The 22,183-nt window shown below is 43.7% G+C and overlaps 1 protein-coding gene across 4 annotated transcripts in view; it reads right to left on the bottom strand.

Annotated features, from left to right (window-relative positions):
• The window catches only part of Slc23a2 (solute carrier family 23 member 2), a 94,451-nt gene that overhangs the window by 45,189 nt on the left and 27,079 nt on the right, over positions 1 to 22,183 (bottom strand). For 3 of the 4 annotated variants that reach the window (XM_031371972.1, XM_031371973.1, XM_031371975.1), the window contains one exon: positions 844 to 1,098. In XM_031371972.1, coding sequence (XP_031227832.1) covers positions 844 to 951 — 108 coding nt within the window. In that variant the 5' untranslated portion in view covers positions 952 to 1,098. Of the gene's footprint in view, positions 1 to 843; positions 1,099 to 10,947; positions 11,176 to 22,183 lie in introns of those variants that run through there. The other variant, XM_031371974.1, reaches the window with a different exon arrangement.

The following is a 22,183-nucleotide window of genomic DNA, read 5'->3' on the forward strand; positions in this document are numbered from 1 at the left end:
TTCATGACCCAAGGGCTTGGTATGTGCCAGACACATTAGCCATCCTTATTGCCATCCACCCCTCTCTATGTAAAGCTGGACGCAGTAGCATTAAAGGACCAGGTGAGATACAACCCAACAGGAGCACCCAGAGGAGATCCAGCTGAGAGGAGCAAGAGCCCATGATTCCAAAGGCCTGTGAACTCTTGCTGTAGAATCAGCTACTGCAGCGGGCTCTGTTAGAATGCGGCCACTAGGGTGTCACAGAGGGCTCGTAGGACTGTAAGAACAGAGGCTGAAAGACAGAAATCCCCAGTGCTAGCTGAGGAGCTCCTGGCTTTGATGGCTGCAGAGAGATGGAGAGTCAGTTTCCTTAGGCCATAAGTCTGGGCAGTCAACTCCCAAGACAAGCTGGGCAACACAAACTCGACTCAGTGGGAAAAGAAAACAAAAAAGAAATCTCAGTGTTGGGTAGCAAGGGGTAAGAGGACTTGGATGGGAAAGAGGGATGAGTATGTTCAAATTACATTTGTATGAAATTCTCAAAGAACCATCAGCCAGCTTCAGGCAGCTAATGTATGTTAGATCTGAACTTCATCTCCTAACAGTACAGTTTTGGAGAGAAAATGAAGACTCTCTCCAGAACACAGTAAGCACTGGAATGGTTTTAAAACATTAATAGCAGTGTGTACTTCCTTCCTGGGTTAACTCAAGCAGGTCCCCTGTGGCTAGCCAAGACTATAGCCAATATAACATCATGAGAGACAGTTGATTTTCAATGCACGATGTTCACTAAAAATACAAGTGTTAAAGTGTATCCTACGTATACTCCAGAGAGAAACTGAAGACAGGAAGTACTCTTACCGGGAGAGTAAAGAAGTTGGGGTGCTTTGCTTCCTCCTCATATTTGCCTTCCGTGGAGCCCCCAGCCTCCACAGACTTGGATGCCGTATTCTTGCCAATACCCATCATCAAGAAAGGTTGAGCAACCTACACAACTGTTGGCCTGGAGTGATTACAGGGAAGGCTTATTCAAGCCAGGAGTTTAAGACCAGAGGCAGCTCTTCAGCACCTGGAACACTGGATTCTTAGACAGAGGTTACTGTCATCTCTTATCACCTGCAAAAGACAGTGCAAGAAAGTCAGAAAGACAGCCATGAGACTTAGGCAAGTACAAGTTGCACCCAAACAGCTGACAAGACACCAATGCTTTTCAAGAACCCACCCCTTTACTACAGTCAGCCACCATTCCCCTGGAGAAAGAAGGAACATGGGATGCCAAAATATTAGAATACTAGGAATTAAAAAAAAAAAACAGCTAAGGTATTCCTATGGTGTGCATTAACCCAGAGCTACCTGACAGAACATTTCCCAGCGATGAAAAAGTTCTCTACCTGCCCTGTCCAGCTGATATCACTAAGCATCTGGCACTTAAAAAGTGGCTTGTGCCAATGCAGAAATGAATTTTAGTTAAAATTTAAGACAATGCAGATATAGCCAATTTATCATAAATAAAAGGTGATTTAAATAATTCTAAATTCCCTACCTATGCTATGGAAGATAGAAGGCATTCAACATTTAATAAAAGATAAAAATAACCTATGTGGCTATGCAGACTTCAAGCAAGGCAACAACAGCATGCAATCTCTATTGGTTAGAATGCCACAAAATAGGAGTCAAAGCATGCATGCCTAACTAAGTAACATAAGTACACTTCAAAAGAAAACCCAGGGCATCCCTCCAACTACTTAAGGTGAAGAGACACACGGCATAGGAAGAGATCACCACTACTAAATCTGAGATGGATATGACAAGGCTGAAGAATCTAAGAGATGGAATTATTCAACAAAGAAACACCCAATTTCTCAAACTTAAAAAAAAAATTTTTTTTTTTCAAAAGCAGAAAGATCTTGCAACAATTGAGTAGGCACACTTCAAAAGAGAAAAAAAATTAAAACAATTTCAAACCACGAAACATAACCTGGACAATACAGCTAATCCACCTGGGATTAACAAACATGTGAAAAACTCATCTTCAAAGATGAGAGAGCACAAATTATATAAGGGCTGGCACGAGTACAATACAACATGCCCAGGTGTGCCTGGCTCTGTATGAAGCAAGAGTAAAGCGAACAGGCGGGGGTGGGCACAGAGCACTCAGGGTGCTTACTATTAAAGCAAGCAAGCAATGTGGGATCTTCCCTCCAGAAGGAAAAGTCTAAGCAAACTAAAGGGTGTGTAAAAAGCAAACAGGAAACTTTCTTTTCAAACACTTCTCCATTTGGGGTGGGCAAGCAAAGGCACGTGACAGCTGAGCACTGGGCAGTCACGAGCAGAAAGGGAAAGCAAAACACAGCGGCCTGCACACCACACTAGTCTTTTTTGTTTGTTTGTTTTGTTTTTTCGAGACAGGGTTTCTCTGTGTAGCCCTGACTGTCCTGGAACTCACTCTGTAGACCAGGCTGGCCTGGAACTCAAGAAATCCGCCTGCCTCTGCCTCCCAGGTGCTGGGAATAAAGGCATGTGCCACCACCACCCGGCTACATTCTTTTTTTTTTTTTTGATTAACTAAGTTTTAAATGTTATGTCCATAGGTGTTCTACCTTCCCGTATGTCTGTGTTGCATGCATGCCTGCTGCCTGGAGCATCATCCCCTGGGACTAGAGTTACAAACGTTTGTTAGCCTCCATGTAGGTGCTGGGAGAGGAGGTAGTACTGTTAACCACTGGGCCATCTTCCAGACTCCAAACTGCATTCTTGAACATAGAGAATCCAAGACGCCCACCAAACCTTCCTGGAGTGAAGAATAATCACTTACATTCTTATCATAGCACATCTACTTAAAATACTAGCTCTCAACAAGGCCGATTTTGCACTCCAATAGCAATATTTGTATTTGGCCACAAGTGGGAGAGAGCTGGTTATTTGGGAGGGGAACAGTGCTGACTGGCACCCTCCAATTCTCAGACCACACTCTGAGGAAGCTGGGGAACAGGGAGAACAAAGGAATGTGGTATGCATGGCTCACAAAGACAGCCACACGGTCAGAAACTGTGCACCAACACAAGATCAATGACTTCACCCACACGGGAAGTTGTTTTGCAAGGGAAATGCCAAGGTCTGGGGAAAATGCAAAAGGTGAAAGGGAAGGGACAAGGGCAGAGGGGAGTTTAGGGACTTGTTCAAATTTCTGATAACATATGACCAGAGACTGCTGAGAGGTTAGGTTAAGAGTATATACTATTCTTGGAGTTTTATTCCCAGCTTCTAATTACCTGTGACTCCAGTTATAGACTCCAACACCCTCTGACTTCTGTGAGCATTGTATTCAAGGTTACAAACCCACTCAGGCACACGTACACATATATGAATGAATGAATGAATGAATGAATGAATGGTGTGGCAGTGAACACCTTAATCCCAGCATGAGGGAGGCAGAGGCAAGCAGATCTCTGTAAGTTAGAGACTTGCCTAGTCTGTATAGTTAGGCCTGAAACAGCCAGGGCTATGTATCTCAAGAAAGAAAATAATAATAGCTATTATATATACATATAATATTATTACCATTAGAAAACTATATTTTAAAAGTTGTGGGTACTAGAAAGATAGCTTGGCAGTTAAGAGCACTTGCTGCTCTTGTCAAGAACCTGTTGTTCAGTCCCAACACTCACATGTTCGCTCAGAAGTGACTGTAACTCCAATTCTAGGAACCCCAACACCTCTTCTATACTGAGGGCTTCTACACACAAGTGGTACATACACTTTCACAGGCTCCCAAGGATACACACAAGTAATAACAGTCTTAAGTTTTGTGTGTGTGTGTGTGTTGTGTTAACATAAAAAAAATCTTCCAGGAACTCTAGCACTAGAGAAGTTCTCTAATGAATGGTGCCAAGGCTTCTCTTCCTACTCCTTGCAAAAGGACAGAGAATGTGCCGGGCTACTTTCTGTCTGGCCCCTGACCACTTGATAGAGGGAAGGGTAGTTGAGGGGTGATGACGACAATGACAGTAATAATAGCCGCTTTCTATTTGTTAAGTGGCCTTTATGCCAGGCACACCATGTAGCTCTTATTACATAACTAACAATTATTTCTGGTCTGTGATCACAATCCTATTTGATTTGAGTGACCGCTGGAACAGAGACCTCCTGGGGCTACTGCAAGGAGATTCATTTTTCAATAAGCAAAACTGATAAAAATGTTATCTCAATACCCCCAAAAATTCTTGAAAGGATGAGCAAGAATGGCCATACAGTCGCACATCAAGGTACAGGCAGGTATGGATGCAATCCAGGCCATGACAGCCAATTTACCACTCAAAAAAGTCAATGAGAGAGCTAAGATTTTAAAAGTCTACTACATGATTACATACAAGGACTAGGGAATTCTTTTCTTGGCTTATCATTAAAGATTAAATTAAGATTGATAGATTTCATAATATAAAGTTCTTTAGATTTCGGTATAGAGACAAATCAAAATTAAGAGACAAAATGCAATAGACATAAAAAAGCATATAAATATTTTTACTTTCTAAGTCAATCTTACAAATGAAAAGAAACCATAATCCTCTGTGTACAATGAGCAGGACAGTGTGCTTCTAAGCTTCAGTCCCCTGAATACAAACAACACAATAGATGTCCGAAGCCTACTTAAAGCCAAATGAGATGAAGAGCCACCTTTGCCGGTGTCACCTGCTCTAACACTCTAAGTGAAAGCATGGGGAAAAGCAAGGCAGTGGTGGTGCATGTCTTTAATCCCAGCACTTGGGAGGCAGAGGCAGGCGGATCTCTGAGTTCGAGGCCAGCCTGGTCTACAGAGTGAGTTCCAGGACAGCCAGGGCTACACAGAGAAACCCTGTCTCAAAAAACCAAAAAAAAAAAAAAAAAAAAAAAAAAAAGACTCATACTGGAGTCCTGGGACTGAATTCAGGGCCTTGCACTTGCAGTACACTACTCCCAGCAGTATATTCTAAGGTAATGACTAAGACAAAAACTTAGTGGTACAGTAAACTTATGATCCACTCATTAAAAACAATGCCAAAGAGCTGGTTTAAAAGGCTGCACAGAGGCTAGAAAGATGGCGGCTCAGCAGCTGCTTACAGAAGAGCTCAGTTCATTACTAAACCCATGTGGCAGCTTCACAACCTTTCTTATCTTAACTCCAGTTACAAGGGATCCGTCTCTGTCTTCTGCAGGCCCCAGCAATGCACAAGATGCACAGACAGAAATTCAGGCAAAAAAAACCACTCATACATATAAGATAAATGAAGAAAAAAATATAAACTGCACAGAAACCTTTATGTATGTGGAAAACAGATCACACAAAAAATAAAATAATTAAACAGTAATCTACTTACTAGACTAGGTGAGAAAAGCCACCACACAGGGGCAACTCTCTGACTCTCCTCTGCGATCAGCTGTCTGGGCAAGCACACTCGGAAACAAATAGGTTGACGGCTACCAGAGGAGGAAGAATTGTTATTCCACAGCTAAGGTTTTCGTCTAGGCCAGGTATGGTGGAAAGCCTTTAAACCTAGGGGTGAAGATGAAGGCCAGCCTGGACTAAATAGAAAGTTCCAAACTAGCCAGGGCTACATTCAAAAACAGACATGGCAGCAATTCTGAGCACATCTCTCAAGGTAAGGGCAACTTAGTGTGGGGCTTAGATGTTCTGACTGTGTTAGGGACTTGATCCTCAGTGTGATGTCATAGGAGTCAACAGGAAGACAATAAGGACTCTGGCAGTTCTGGAAACCCAGTTAAGAGAGATGCTATAAATGAAGCAGTCAAATCCTGCAGCATACTCTTAGCTTCCAGTCTTATCATGTGATCTCTCCTCTGACCCTGGACATGACATCATCTGGTATGAGGTGATTATAGTCAGGCAAGCCCCTGGCCTTGCTGGAACCCTAGGTCTGGCCTTCTGCACATTAGCAGCATTCTGCTTAGACTTTTGGTCTCCAAAATTATGAGATAAATACCCCCCCCCTTTCTTTTTAATTACTCAGCTTTGGGTATCCTATAGCAAGCTTCAAGGTAAAATGCTTTTTTTGCACTGTGGGTCAATTAAATCGAGTCTGAAAACCACTGATATAAAAGCTCTGTTGTGATGCCTAAGGAGGAGTCCTGAGCCTGGATGGACTGTAACTAACACACTCAGGGAAACCACATGACAAAGTTGAATGCACACAGCAAGATGGCAACACTAGTTATAAGAGGCATGTGCCCACTAACAGCAGGACAGTCTTTCCCACAAAACTAAATCTGCCTGGATCCTATACAAAGCTTGCTCCATGCTTTGAAGAAAAGGATAGCCTTCATACACCAAAGGCTGGTAGGGCCTTTGTCACTGTCTTAGCTTATGGACTTGTTCTCTTTAGAAAGAGATCATTACTTTTTTAGTTATTGGGTCTAAGTGTATGTCTGTACACCACATATGTGTCCGGTGCCAATGGAGCAGGAAGAGGGCATTGGAACCTCTGGAACTGCAGTTACCACTGGCGGTAGCAAATTAAACCTGGGTCCTCTGGAAGAACAGCCAGCACACTTAACTGCTACACCATCACTCCAGTCCCAAAAATTTTAAGAAAAAGAAAAAAGCATTTCAAGAGAATCAGAAGCCTGGTTTCTGATGGGGGATCCAGGTTTCATGGCAAGTTCTACTTCTGAAACCAGGTTCTGTTTGCAGAAACCCGGCAGGAACAATTGCTCAAGAAGCCATCCCAGCAATGATGGTCACCCCACAGGAGGTCAACACATTCACTTATACTCAGCTGGGGGAGACGTAGAACCATCATAATGTCCGCACAGTTTGCTTGTGCATACAAAGTCTACTACTAGCAATTTCCTCTGTCTCTCGCCTTCCCCTTCCCCCTCCCTCCCTCCCGATCCCCTCTCTCTGGGGATGCGCGCACACACACACACACACACACACACATACACACACACACACACACACACACACACATGTATACATGGATTATAGGCCAGAGGTTGACACTGAGTGCCTTCCTCAATTACAATCCACCTGATTTTTTGAGAGTCTCTCACTGAGCCTGGAACTTGTCAACTCAAGGCACACTGGCCTCCCGCTGAGCCCCAGGGATGCTGGGGTCACAAATGTATTTATTGTACTCACTATTGTACACAGCTCTTTCCCTGGCTGGGTTCTAGGAGATTAGACTTAGATCTTCATGCTTGCAAGGCCAGCACCCTATGAACTGACCTTTACACATCAGATGTTTTATGCTAAGCCTGCCTGGAATCTTCAAGCAGAAACTGCTTCCCCAAACACTATTTAAATAAAAGTGATAAAAACTGTCTCTCGCCTCCTCATCCTGGATTTTCCTCCCCAGCTCCAGCTGCCATCTACACTGACCATGCTAGGTCTTATTTCCAGACCTAGCTATCTCTAGTTTCCAGATTTGAACTTAAGAGGCCGCCTCCTCGGACCCATTCCTGAATTGCCTCTTCCTTTTCTACATTTCCATGGCACTTGGCATCAGCCCAGCTTCCCCAGCAGGCAGACTAGGGACACAGGGACAAGGATATAAAAGGCATTCACAGTTTTTAGGGAAACAACTTTTTTTAAAGGGCATTCTAGTCACAGAGAAAAACAACACTTAGCAGTTGTTCTGCTGGTTTATTCCAAGAAATCTCAGTGGCTGGAACATCAAAGGGGAGGAGAAGCAGAGTTAGAATTAAAACCTAAATGTAGGGCTCAGAGCACCTCTGCGGCAGAAGAGCGGGTCTCTGCGTGCACCATCCCTGAGCTTTCTCTAGCACCCAAAAACAAACAAATAAATAATAATATGGTAATTACCTATCATCACAGAAGCCTATGGAAAGCTAATTGTACATGGGTGTACACGGACTGTGTTCATGGGAGGATGTGTGCATACATGTATATGTGGAAGCCCAAGACAATCTTGGTGTCATTTCTCAGGAAATGCCCTCCATGTTTTTCCAAATAAGGTCTCTCATAGGCCTGGAGTGCCTGAGGAGACTCCTGAGCCCCAGGACCCACCTGTCTCCACCTTACCAGCAGTGTTATAAATATAAATATGCATGTTATAAATATAAACATGGTCCGCTTTTCACATGGGTATCAGATTCGGGTCCTTAGGCTTGTGTAGCAAGCACTTCACTGACTGAGCCATCTCCCAATCCTTCTGAAAAGCAAGGTTCACATGAAAATTTATCAATAAGTGTCATGGTTTGAATATGCCTGGCCCAAGGAGTGGCACTATTTGAAGGTTGACCTTGTTGGAGTACGTGTGTCACTGTGGGTATGGGGGGCTTTAACACCCTCAGCCTAGCTGCCTGGAAATCAGTCTTCCATTAGCAGGTCTTCCGATGAAGATGTAGAACTCTCATCTCCTCCTGCACCATATCTGCCTGCACACTACCATGCTCCCACCTTGGTGATAACTGACTGATCCTCTGAACCAGTAAGCCAACCCCAATTAAATGTTGTCCTTATAAGAGTTGCCTTGGTCATGGTGTCTGCTCACAGCAGGAAAACCCTAAGGCAATAAGGTAAAAATGAATGTACATTCTGGATGCAAATATGATCTTCTTTAACTCTTGTAAAAACTCTGGTAGGGGTTGTTGTCTCTATTTCAAAGTAGAAAATGCAACTGAGGCAAAGAGGTTGCCATGCTCCTGCCAAAGAGCAAAGTGGGCTAGGCAAGGATTCTGAGGACACAGCAGGCATTCCATTGTGCTCCAAGCAGCCTCTGCACTCTCTTCTCCTCTAAGGACCTGTCCTAGTTAGGGTTACTGTCGCTGTAATGAGACACCATGGTTATTAGTGTGTGCTTCCATATCACTGTTCATCACTGAAGGAAGTCAGGACAGAACTCTAACAGGGCAGGAACCTGGAGGCAGGAGCTGACAGAGGCCGTGGAGGGATGCTGATGCTGCTCACTGGCTTGCTCCCTATGGCTTGCTCAGCCTGCTTTTTCATAGAAGCCAGGTCCACCTACCTGTTCAAAGGTCACTCCAGCCACACTGAGCCAAACCCTTCCTTATCAATCAGTAATTTAACAAATGCCCTACAAGTTTGCCTACAGCCCAGTTATATGGAGGCATTTTCTCAGTTGAGTCTTCTCCTTTCTGGTGACTCTAGCATTTGTTGAATTGACATAAAATTAGCAAGCAGATGACCTGAGTTGAATTTCCAGCACCTGTGTGGGGTAACTCAACTACCTGTAACACCAGCTCCAGGATGCCCTCTTCAGGGCTCCACAAGCATTACATTCTTGTAAGACAATTTTAAAATAAAAATAAAATCATTTTAAAGATGAAAATGAAAAAGGATAAAGCTCTAAAGACTGGTAGCTACTTTGGAACAAGCCAGTGAAAGCCCAAGCTCCTGACTTATTATCAAGAACCACACACAGCTTTCTCTCTTTCCAGGCCTCCACGGCTCTTGGTTGCCTGATGCCTCCCCTCTTTCTAACATGAAAGAAGCCTGCCTGCCCTACTGTGCTGGTTCCTTGCTCCAGCCTCTTTGCAGCACCACTGACCCTCTAAGGAGAATACCCGTGAACTCCGGTAGCTTTCCCTTCTGCCCCCACTGAGATGAGCCATGCCTGTTGGAGAAGCATTTCTGACACTGTCCATCTCTTTGCTCGAGTTCCTTCTAAGCTCCTCTTTGGACCACACCAATCCTCACTGGGATGTTCCCATCTTTTCCTTGTGTCAAACATCAAAGTCAAATCCCCTCCTCATAGCCCCAGAGAGCCCCTCCACTGACTTACACCCTAGTTGTTCACGAGTCTACCCAATTTTGCTAGATTTTTGCCTGCTCAGTTCTCGATTCCCCCTCCATCTGCAAACCTTTGTCTCATATCCTTTCCCTGCCCACCCACCCTGACTGCATTTCACCTGCGATTTTCCCTAGATAAGGTATTTATTTACCTAAGGGATTGATGCTATGGGTTTGCCTAAACTGCACTGCAATTACTTTTGTTGCCCTTCCCACCCACCCCTCACTACAAGGGATAATGTTCCTAAGAAATCCTTTTCCAAATTTTTTCCCCCAGTGGCACATAATTCTAAGCCCAAGCAAGCTTTCAAAACTGAAAACTCATAGGCCAGCCATGATTAGGATTACAAAATCCTATGTTAATAATAATAAAATAATAATAATGACATCCACCTAACACAGAAACTGGAATCACTTAGAGTCAGACACCTCAGTAATCATAATTTTCTTTAAACTCTCAAACCAAATCCTCTTAAAATCTAAAAACCTATAATTATAAAGATTTCAAAAAAATTAATGTACTCCATTATAAAGAGGCCCCAACTCTTTATGAAATTTGTTATTTACATTTCTTTTTGTTTATATACTTGCTTTTCTCCAAAGTTCTAAAAGGCTGTGAAAAGGAAAACAGACAGGAGGAACACACAGAGCGCGGTTAGTCCCAACAGGACAGAAGACCAGGTAGGAAGAAGCAAACCCGCCCTGAAGTCCCCTGACTTCAATGCTACAGACAGCTGTCATATTCTGCACTCACTCTCACGTGCATGACTAGGGGCACTGCCTTCTGACTGTTGCAAAAATGCTAGTGTTCAGTCACCAATTTTTCAATAATCCCTGACAGCACTGAGAAAGTCTGGACATTTTCTAGTAACACATCTAGATGAACTTGAACTATAAACTATTCACCCACCTACAGTCTTGTCTCTGTCTCTCTCATAGAAACACTTGTACATGCATCTCATCTATCTCTCCTCTCTCTCTCTCTCTCTCTCTCTCTCTCTCTCTCTCTCTCTCACACACACACACACACACACACACACAGAGAGAGAGAGAGAGAGCAGGCATATGGCCATACATAGGTAGACACATGGTCACAAAAGCACATAGAAACAGGCACAGACACATTCAGACACAGTCCAGTAAGCCTCAGAACTCATCCCCCAAAGCAGAGCTCTTATACCAAGCAATGGTCATACCTTCAATGGAATCTCAGTCTATCCACAAAACCGTCCTGCAATCAGTGTGCGACCCACCACACCTGTGCAGTCTGTGACCGTCCCGAGGTGCAGCAGGAGCCACCTTCAGGTGCTGAAGTAATTTCAGCTCTTATATCCCACACGAGCTGGCCAAAATTGTATAACTAACCGCACCTCATCAAATGCTATTTGTATTACACAACAGCCACCACCTGGTTACAAGCAGTTACTGCAGGCCTCTATTATGGTCTTGAAATCAGTCTTGCAGCAGGCTTCTTCAGAGCAATCTGGGTATTCTATTATAGAATGCCAGCAGCTGCTGCGATTGTATTTCTCAAACCCAAACAAAGAAGAGAAATTAAAACCTATCTTCTCAAACAGTTCAGATGAGCAAGTCTGCCCTTGCTGCTGCCAACTCAGAGAAAAAGGAGATTACGTTTACTCACTGGCAGTTCCTCCCCCCGCCCCCCCAATCAGGAGCCCCAAGACATCAGATTGCAAAACTCAGAACTGCAGTGATGTCAAGGCAGGACCCCATCATTAAAAAGTAAGCAAAGTCAACAAGATTGAGCTCTCACAACAAACCACACCACCCAAGTCCCTGGGGTCTGGTAGACAGAGTAATGGCCACACCAGCAACCAGCCAGACTGCCCCTCCTAGGCTTGACTCCATCACAGGGCCAGCAGGCCCTGAAATGAGGCAGGGAGCACCTCTGCTTCTGGGACATTCAAGCATCTGTCCCCATTTCTCTTACAGTAGATTGCCTAGACCAGAGAGAAGACAGGCTCAGGTGACAGGCAGGAAAGGCTCTGCCAACAGAGCTGCACACCTGAGAAGAGGGGACCCTAGGCTAAAGAGAGAAGAACCAGGACAGCATGGGGATTCCAGAGAAGAGGCGCTGCAGGGATGTAGAGGAACTCTGAAAAGCAGAAAGGAGAAAGGGCTGTGGAGACCGCTCCATGATTAAGAGCACCAACTGTTCTTGCAAAGTACCAGAATTTAGCTCCCAGAACCACAATGTGGCTCACAACCACTGTAACTTCAGGTCTGAGGGATCTAACGTCCTCCTCTGGCCTCTATGATCATTGCACAGGATGGGGATACACACACACACACACACACACACACACACACACGGACACGGACACGGACACGGACACGGACACGGACACACAGAGAGACGGACAGACAAACAAAGCACATCTAAGCATAAAATTAAATAAACCTTGAAGAAACAAAAATAGGGCAAATAGAATAAACTTAAGACATAAGACATAACATTAAAAGGTACTGACTAGTTGTTGTGAGTATGAGGAAAGGCTGAATGTGCCATTGTAAGCACACAGTAGGCTCATATAAAGTAACATGGAAAACCTGTATCTAGACAACCAGGACCATGACAGTCAGACAATCTAGGGACAAAATGGACAAAATGTGTGCTTTCAAATTGAGGTTTACCCCACATAACAGTATTTGGTCAGAGAAAGACCTTTAGACAGCGGTAGCTGTGCCAGACAGCCAGGGTATCTAGAAGGTGATGTGATGTAGCTAGAACTGTGTATTCTATGACAGGCACACAACCTTATTACCTAGGAATGCATCTCAGACGCTGTGTCCTTTAGTAAATGAAGGATGATTATGATTACTGGCACTGGCTCAAGATGTAGCCCCAAGATTTCATGACAACATGGAAGTGCCACACAACACATGAACATGAACTACAAGAAAGGTTAGAATTGTATGCCCAGGTAAGGTGACCTCTGTGTACAAAAAACCAAAAAGGCATTTTCGGATACCCCGCCTAAAACAGAAGGCTAGGCTACGGAAGCTTGAGGCAGCACTCTAACCCCATAAGAGGTGAAGAGCAGAGAGGCCGCTAATGCACAGGCTCACTAGCAACATACCTAAATCAAAGGCTGGGGCTGACCTAAATAACTTCATAACCCAGTTATAAACCAACATGCATTAAATTATTCTTTAAACAGATACATCATGCTATAAAAGGTAAACAAAACAGAACAACTTCTTAGTCAGTGTTCTATCACGGTGAAGAGACACCATGACCACAGCAATAGCAACTCTTATAAAAAAAATATTTAATTGCAGCTGGCTTACAGTGTCAGAGGTTTAGACCATTATCATCATGGTGGGAAGCATGGCAGCATACAGACAGAAATGGTGCTGGACAACTAGTTGAGAGTTTTACATCCAAATCCCTACACATCCGGAAGAGAGATGCTGGGCCTGGCTTGAGTACTTGAAATCCCAAAGCCCACTCCAGTAACACACTTCCTCCAACAAGGCCACGACTCCTAATCCATGTCAAGTAGTGCCACTCCCTAATGACCAAGTACTCATATATATGAGCCTAGGGGACATTGTTATTTAAGCCACCACAAAGAATGCTTGTTGCTTACAAAGGACCCAGGCTTGGCTGGCAGGACCCACATGAAAGCTCACTACCACCATAAGTCCATCTCCAGGGGGATCTGACACTCTCTTCTGGCCTCCACAGAAACTGGCATTCACATGCCATAAACTCACACAGATGCCTAAAAAGGAATGAAAGCCAGGCAGTGGTGGCACACGTCTTTAATCCTAGCACTTGGGAGGCAGAGGCAGGCAGATTTCTGAGTTCGAAGCCAGCCTGGTCTACAGAGTGAGTTCTAGGACAGCCAGGGCTACACAGAGAAACCCTGTCTCGAAAAAACAAACAAACAAACAAACAAACAAATAAAGGAATTAAAATAAATACATATTTAACAAAGTGGCTGGAGAGATGGCTCAGCAATTCAAACAGCACACACTGCTCTAGCAGAGGGCCTGTTTCAGTGGCCAGCACCTAAACGGGCTGGTTCCCAGCCATCTCCAAGTGTGTCTGATGCCTTCTTTTGATCTCTACTGGCGGCTGAACTTAAATTAAATGCATAATCCTCCCCATCACACATAATTATAAACAACAACTATTTCAAAACACACGCACGCACACACACACACACACACACACACACACACACACACACACACACACACGAATGACACTGCAGAAAAGCTGATAGCATACTATACTATACGATACTCCCACAAACTAACACTTTCCTCATAGGATTTCCCACCAGCTAGACCCACACTGCACCTGTGTCGAGGGAAGAGATGCACATCCAGGGGCGTTCCTGTTCATCTCTGGACTGGGACTCTGGTGCTGTTCATGTTTGCCTGTATTTAAAGCTCTACTTATGTATCTCTCAGTGTAGTAAGAGGCAAGTGAGCAGCTCTGTTCTTAGCAACTATGTATGGTTAAATTCAAACAAAAAATGAGGCAAAACAATTAAAAGACTAAACTTGCATAAATGCAATGAAAAGATTTAATTCATCAGAAATTACCAGCTGGGCATGGTGGCATATGGCTTTAAATGCAGCACCCTGGAAAGGGCAGATGGATCTACAGAGCTAGCTCCAGGACAGTCAAGGCTACACAGAAAAACCCTGTTGAAAGAGGGGGCTAGGACCAGCATGTGAGAGAATAGAAAAACGGCTTTGCTAATAAAGGGCTGTGAACCTGAAGCCCAAGCTAGACCTTCAAAACTCCTTTCAAAGGAAAGAGGCCAGGCATGGCGGTACATGGTTGTGACCCAGGCACTGGAGAGGGAGTGAGGACGATCCCCAGGACTTGCTGGTCAACTGGTTTAACCTGACTGGTGAGCTACAGGCCAGTGAGAGACCCCAATCTCAAAGGAAATAACATTGCTGGGATGGCACCCCCCAAGGTTGTCCTCTGGCCTCTACATGCCCATGTACACACATGCATGCACACAAACACACATGCATTTTAAAAAGCAAATAAGTACGCACTTGAAAACACCACTTTATTAATGTAATGTCTTTTTTGTTGTTTTTTCTCTAAGAATTAATCTAGAAAACTGAGTTCAAATCCCAGCAACCACATGGTGGCTCACAACCATCTATAATGAGATCTGACACTCTCTTCCGGGGTACACTGAAGACAGCTACAGTGTATTTACATATAATAAATAAATAAATCTTTAAAAAAAAAAGAAAAAACCATATCAAGTGAGGTAAGACAAATACAGCTATCTCTCATGTGCATATTGCTTCTAATTTTAAACATAAATAATTTTGTAAGTGTATATTCAGACCAGGAAACCAAAAGGGGCCCTAATGAGAGAGTTGGAAAGGTAGAAGACCAGCTGTGATTTGAACACTGAAGGGGGACTGGGGCTGAATGGTAAAAAATGGGGCTGGGCTAGGAGATAACACAGAGAGGCATCTGGCCTGCACTGATCCCAGCAAAAGAAAGTGTGAAGGAAATTGCTATGGGAAACAGTTATTCTGTATGCCAATTAAAAAATTTTAATTTAAAAATTAATAGATCTATGTGGCTTGATTGTGACTTTGCAAACAAATGTTATATACTGACATTTCCAGCCTCTGCTCTTGTTAACCTGAGAACATGAGAAATTTAGGATTATCAAATGAACAAAAGCTATGCTGACTCTAATAAACTGAGGGGGAGCCATTAACTAACAGCGCCCTCTAGTGTTGTAATAGTTAGCTGGTACTGGTAAAGGTTTTAAAAAAAAAATACAACATTTCCTAGATCTGGAGCCACACAGTTCAGTCAGTGGTAGAGTGCTAGCCCAGCCTTGCAAGGCCTGGGACTGAACCCCAGCATTGGGATAAAAAGTTAAAGAAAATTTACTTTGGACATTTTCAACATAAAGAACAATATTAGATTACGTTTATTTTATGTTCAACTTACTTGTGATGCTGACTCATACAGCAACTTCTGTGTTAATAACAATGAACTCTTACTTCTCATTCAATTAATAATTCAACCTGGGCTTTGCAGCCCAGCCTACATTTTCCAGCATATCATGAAGCTAGACACAGGCAGCTCTGGGCGATGGGCTGGCTGTGGGGAGAGGCCCCCCTTCCTTCTTCCTGTGACTGCAGGGACCATCTAGTACTAAACAGTGTGTTTAAAAAAAGAAGAAGAAGGGCGTGGGGGGAGACTGTGAAAAAGAAGTTTCTGTTTCATTATTTGGACATATTAAACCCCAAACTACTCCCCACCCCCACACACAGAGACATTTTATACAAAGCCATCTGCAGGTCTCTGGTTTAGTCCCAGCACGGCAGAAGATAAAAGGAGGAAGAAATCTCATAGTCCCCCTGCTCCCTAAGTGCCAGGGATTCAAGCACACCAGACAAGTATTACTGAGCTATCCCCCAGCCCAATAAACATTTAATATTCAGGAGAACTATAATGATCATATTTCAAAGACAAGCAAGCTGCACATTTAAAATAAATGTAGAAACAAAACCTGGGCAGAGAACTGACAAAGTTACCCAAGCCTAGAAGCGCAGTGGGGAGAAGCTGCAGGTTTCCTTCTGTGGGGCCAGAGTCTGTGGGAGAAGAAAGGGGTCACTGTTTGCCTTGGCGCACACTTAGTTAACTGCCTTCCTTGGCATCATGTAACGCTGCCCACTGATCTATAATCTCAAGGTATGTATGACTGAATGTGTGCCTGTGAGCACTTGGATAACTGAAAAAGTAGAAGTTACTTCACCCACAGGGAACAACCTCCTCCACGTTCAAATCCTATCCCAGTATCCCAGTGGGGACAGGGCAGGAGGGAGAGTGGGGGCTGACATGCACATGGAGCCCAGAGGCCCTCTCTGCTAAGCATGTGCAGCAGCAGGCAACTGCAGTATGGTAAACCAGTGAGAAAAAAACCTCCTTATTCTGAGCACCACCCCCTGTAGTCACCTATTTCATTTCTAGTAATCAAACAGGATACATCAAATTAAACCATATTCAAAACCTGTAAGGGAAGAGGGGGTCACAGACATGTGTATATAGTGTTGTTAAATGAGGCAACTCCTTCATGTCCTCACAGGAATAGTGTGCTGTGATGTATACAATATTTACCTTCAGCCTATATCAGGCGGTCAGTGAGAAGCTGGGGGTGGGTGTACCTGATGACTTAATGACCTAAAACAGGAAGGTCAGGGTTGAGGCGGCAGATTAATGGAATGCTATATAAGCTGTAGGGGAAGGAAATTTAATAATTTTTTTATTTAAAAATATTTAAAAAAAATAAGATTTAATTAACATTTGTAAATGTATGATTAAGAATGTCACCTTATTACCAAATTTATCTCCAGTTGAATTCAACAGACCAAAAAATTCACAAAATAAGTAAATTGGGGCTGGAGAGATTGCTTGGCCACTCAGAGCATGCTGCTCTTTGTAGTTTGGCTCCTAGCACCCACATCATGTGGCTCACACCTACTTATAACTCCATGTAACTCCCAGCTTCAGAAGGATCTGACTCCTCCACGGGCACCTGCACATAAACCACATACACGTCAGTAAAATTGATAAATGAATAACAGGACTGGTCCACTGAAGAAGCTTGTGAGTAAAAAGTAGGTTTCAGGTCAGATGAAGATATGTGACCACCTTGGAGCCCACAGGAAAATAAGAGAACCAGAGACCAGCTATGAAAAAGCACACAAGAGGAACTTCAGAATAAGCCTGACCGAGGACAGGAGGCCCTGCAAGCTCAAGATCCCTAAGCCGAATGTCACAAGGAGAGCTGCTACCATGCATGGAGGTCAGGCTCCTGAAGAATACTGCAGGCTGGAGGCAGGTGAGCAATGCAGGTGAGGCTTCCTCTCCAAATACAAAGGCAGAAGGGAAAGAGCTGAGGTAGAGTGGGTAGTATAGAATGCCTGAATTCAGAATGCCTGAAAAACCTAAGTGCCTGAGGTGTATGCAAGTAAACCAAGCATACACAGCCACACATGTGTGCACCCCTACACACACACTCTCTCTCTCCCTCTCCTCCAACCCCCTCCAGGGCCACAGCATTTACCAGCTGAGCCCTGCTGTGCTGTAATGAACTAGCATGCCAGCCCTTGGGGATCCTCTCTGACTTTTACATTAGATATTACATTAGTCAGGGTTCTCTAGAGTCACAGAACTTATGGCAGTCTCTATATAGTAAAGGAATTTATTGATGACTTGGTCTGTAGTCCAACTCCCAACAATGGCCAGCAGTCCAAGGATCTAGCAGTTGCTCAGTCCCACAAGGCAAGCAGGAAGAAAGCCTTCCTTCTTCCAATGTCCTTATATAGGTCTCCAGCAAAAGGTGTGGCCCAGATTAAAGGTGGGTACCACCACACCTTTAATCCCAGATGACCTTGAACTCGTAGATCTTCCTATCTTAATCTTCTGGGATTCATAGTCACTATGCCTCAAGATCTCCATGCCAAGATTCAGGTCAGAAACTTGTATCTCTCAGCCTCCAGATTAGGGCCACAGGTAAGCCCACCAATTCTGGATTGTAGTTCATTCCTGGATTGTAGTTCATTCCAGATATAGTCAAAGTTGACAACCAGGAATAGCCACTACAGATATGTTCTTGTCCCTTTCCTTTCTTGGTGTTTTCAAAACTCAGCAGGCTAACTGAAGGCTCACCTGGCCTCTAGACTTCCCCACGTCTCTTTCTGTGCTGAGGATTGTCAATACACTGCTAACAGGACTATAGTTCTGCGTGAGCATTCTTATAAAAATATAAAATATATAAAAGTAGGTATGGCATCTACAATTCAATAAATAATAAAATTACAAAATAATTTTAAAAGCTCTAGCTGGAAAGCATACATACAATACAGCTAGTTAGAGTGCTGTCTGGGACAATGTCTCTAGTCATCCAATATCATCAATCAAAAGCACCAGGAGTACATTTCAAAGAATGTATCTTAGTTTAAAATAGAATACACTTAAATTTTTCATTAAGAATGCTCACTAAAATTCTAAAGACAAATGGGAAAACACTAATGCCTAAAAATAAAGACATGTCCAAATCATGGAAACATATAATATACACATATATTATATACATTTAAAATATGGTAAGGAGGCTAAGAAGGCTCAGAGGTTAAGAGCATTTGCTGCTCTTGCAGAGAGCCCAGCATCAGTTCCTAGAGCCCACAGGGTAGCTTACAACCATCCTAACCCCAGTTCCAAGGACCTGCTCCTACTCTGACCATCGTGAACAGGCACGCACATGGCACCCTTGCATACACATGCAGGCAATTCACACACAGAACATTGAAATCCTAGGGAGGAAGAAAGGCAGGGCAGTAAGCACTTTAGCTGCAGAGTCCACAGCCCTCTCCAGGCACTAGGAAACTACTATGCGCTGTGTGAATGGATTACTCCACAGCTCCTGGAAGAGTGGCTTACATTATACAAACCCTAAATTCCAAAGCTTAGAAGCCAAAAATGTATTATCTAATGGTAGACTTCTCAGCGTAGATTAATGACTACAATTAATTTCACTTTTTATTTTATTTAACATAACTACCAGCATGTGACTTCTATTATAATTGTGTAATTTATCTCAATTAAGTACACACTAGAAAATTAGAGAAGAAAATGCTGTTTTAGGGCACACAAGCGTGTGATCATGTCCACACTACATGTTAAAGATATGAGCCTGGAGACTGGGTCTAGAGAGACGGCTCAGTGGCTAAGAGTATGTCCTGATCTTCTAAAGGACTTCTTACTCTAGGGATCCATAACATCTAAGCTCCACACTCCCTAGGTGCATGTGCACATACATTCCCACCCCACAACACACACAGAATTAAAATATTTTTAAAGAAAGAGTAGGGATGTGCAGTGGCATAAAACCTTTAATCCCAGCACTCTGGATGGCAGAGGCAGGTGGATCTCTACGAGTTCAAGGTCAACCTGGTCTACAGAGCTTGTTCCAGAATAGCCAAGGCTACATAAAGAAACCCTGTCTTAAAAAACAAAACAAAAGCCAGGCGGCAGTGGTGGCGCACGCCTTTAATCCCAGCACTCGGGAGGCAGAGGCAGGCAGATTTCTGAGTTCGAGGCCAGCCTGGTCTACAGAGTGAGTTCCAGGACAGCCAGGGCTACACAGAGAAACCCTGTCTCAAAAAACAAAAAACAAACAAACAAAAAACAAAACAAACAAAAACACAAGATCATAAGATAGGGAGGAAGGAAGGAAGAAGAAAGAAAGAGGGAGGGAGGGGAGAGAGAGGGGGAGGAAGGGAGGGAGCCAGAGAGATGACTCAGCAGTTAAGAGCATTTGTTGCTCTTAGAGAGGATTTGAATTCTCAGTACCCACATGACAGTTCATAACTACCCACAATTCCAGTGCCAGGGGATCTGATGCCCTCTTCTGACCTTTGCAGGCACCAGGCACGCATGTGTTGCATATATACACATTTAAGCAAAACAGATAGACACACAGACAGACTACATATACCATAAAATAAAAATAAGTCGTATAAAAAGAGTATGTCTCAATTTTCTCTTGCCTTGACAGGGCATCATGACCAAGGCAATTCATAAAAGAATTTATGGGGCATACGGTTTCAGAGGGTCGTAGTCCATGATGGCAGAGCAGCAGCAACAACAGCTAAGTGCTTACTTTCTCTTTTTTTTCTTTTTCCTTTTTTGGGTTTCTCTATGTAGCCCTGGAACTCACTCTGTAGACTAGGCTGGCCTCAAACTGAGAAATCTGCCTGCCTCTGCCTCCCAAGTGCTGGGATTAAAGGCATGCACAACCACTGCCCGGCCCAAGTGCTTAATTTCAAATGGCAAGTAGGAGGCAGAAAGAACTGAGGACACAGTCTTTTGAGATCTCAAGCTCACCTGTGTGATACGCCTCCTAATCCTTCCAAATTGCCACCAATAGGGACCAAGCATTCAAAGCATATGAGCCTATGGGGGCAATTCTCATTCAAACAACCATAGCATATTATCTTCTGATAAGCTGATTTTCACATACAAAGCCTCTAACTCAGTGGTTCTCAACCTTTGTAATGCTGCAACCCTTTAATACAGTTCCTTGTGTGGTGGTGACTACCCCCCTACACCAGAAAATTATCTTGTTGCTACTTCATAACTGTAATTTTACTGTTTACTGTTGTGAATTGCAATGTAAATATCTGATGTGTAGGATATCTGACCCAGCACCAACTTGCTGATTTAAAACTATTTCTCTCTAGCTGAAAAGGCAAGAGTCCTGACCTACCTGCAATCTCCCTCATGACCACCATTACACAACCAGCCATCTTTTTTCTCTCCTTCTTATGCAAGTCACCATGAGTTTACAAGGTTCCTGAAACTACTTAATTTCTTTGGTAAATATTTAATTGTCTTGTTGCTAAGAATCACACCATAAACAGTTTTTATATAACATGTTTGATAGTCAGAAAGTAAGAAGGTGACGTCAACACCACACAGACCGCAAACTCAAAACAAAATTCCAAACACAGTAAGCTCTCTTGGGAACAGATGCCAATAGAACAAGAACTCCTCACTGCTGAAAACTGTTAATGGGGCAGATACCCACATCCTTCTGCATGTGTGTACCTCTAGCTGTTTCTAGATTGCTCCTCAAGCATGCTCCTGGCTCCAAACACACCAGGTGTTCTCAGCTATGAAGCCAAGTACTGTGCTGTCAAATGCTTGCTCTCAGTCATGAAGATCATAAGTCTGTTCTTAGCTTAGGACAAGCTTAGTATCTCTGGTGCAGTACTGACAGTCTTAAAGCAAATGGAATGAGCTGAATCATACAGCTTTCTGACTGTGACTGTGGTCTATGCACTGAGGTGGGAATGTACCCATCTAGCTGGACAGTCTGGAGTGAATGAGAAAAACACAACATACAATCTACACTTGTGAGTAAGAGCCCCAGTGGGACTTGGAGCTAGTCTCACAGGTTGACCAGAATCAAGAAGGAAGTGCTCATGAAATCTAGTGGGTAGGGAGAGAGGTATGTAGAGTCTTCAAGCATGGAAAATAGCCACAACACACACAGCAAAGTGAAGGAAAACTTATCCTTCACAGAGCCACCTCAAGGATGTAAATGGAACACAGCTTTGGGAACCTAAGTTTGAGAATTCACTGCACAATCATCTCAAGAAGGAAGATCAAGAGGCTATAAGGCCAGGTGTGGTAGCCCATGCCTTTAATCACAGCACTTGGGAGGTAGAGATAGGCAGATCTGAGTTCATAGCCAGTTTGGTCTACGTAGTGAGATTCAGACTAATGTAGTGAGACCCTGTCTCAGAAGGAGGAGGAGGAAAAGGAGGAGGGGAGGAGGGGGGAGAAAAGAAAGAGGAGGAAGAAGAGAAAGAAGAAGAAGAAGGAGAAGGAGA

Source organism: Mastomys coucha, unplaced genomic scaffold (genome assembly GCF_008632895.1).
Source record: "Mastomys coucha isolate ucsf_1 unplaced genomic scaffold, UCSF_Mcou_1 pScaffold15, whole genome shotgun sequence".
Classification (NCBI taxonomy): Eukaryota; Metazoa; Chordata; class Mammalia; order Rodentia; family Muridae; genus Mastomys; species Mastomys coucha.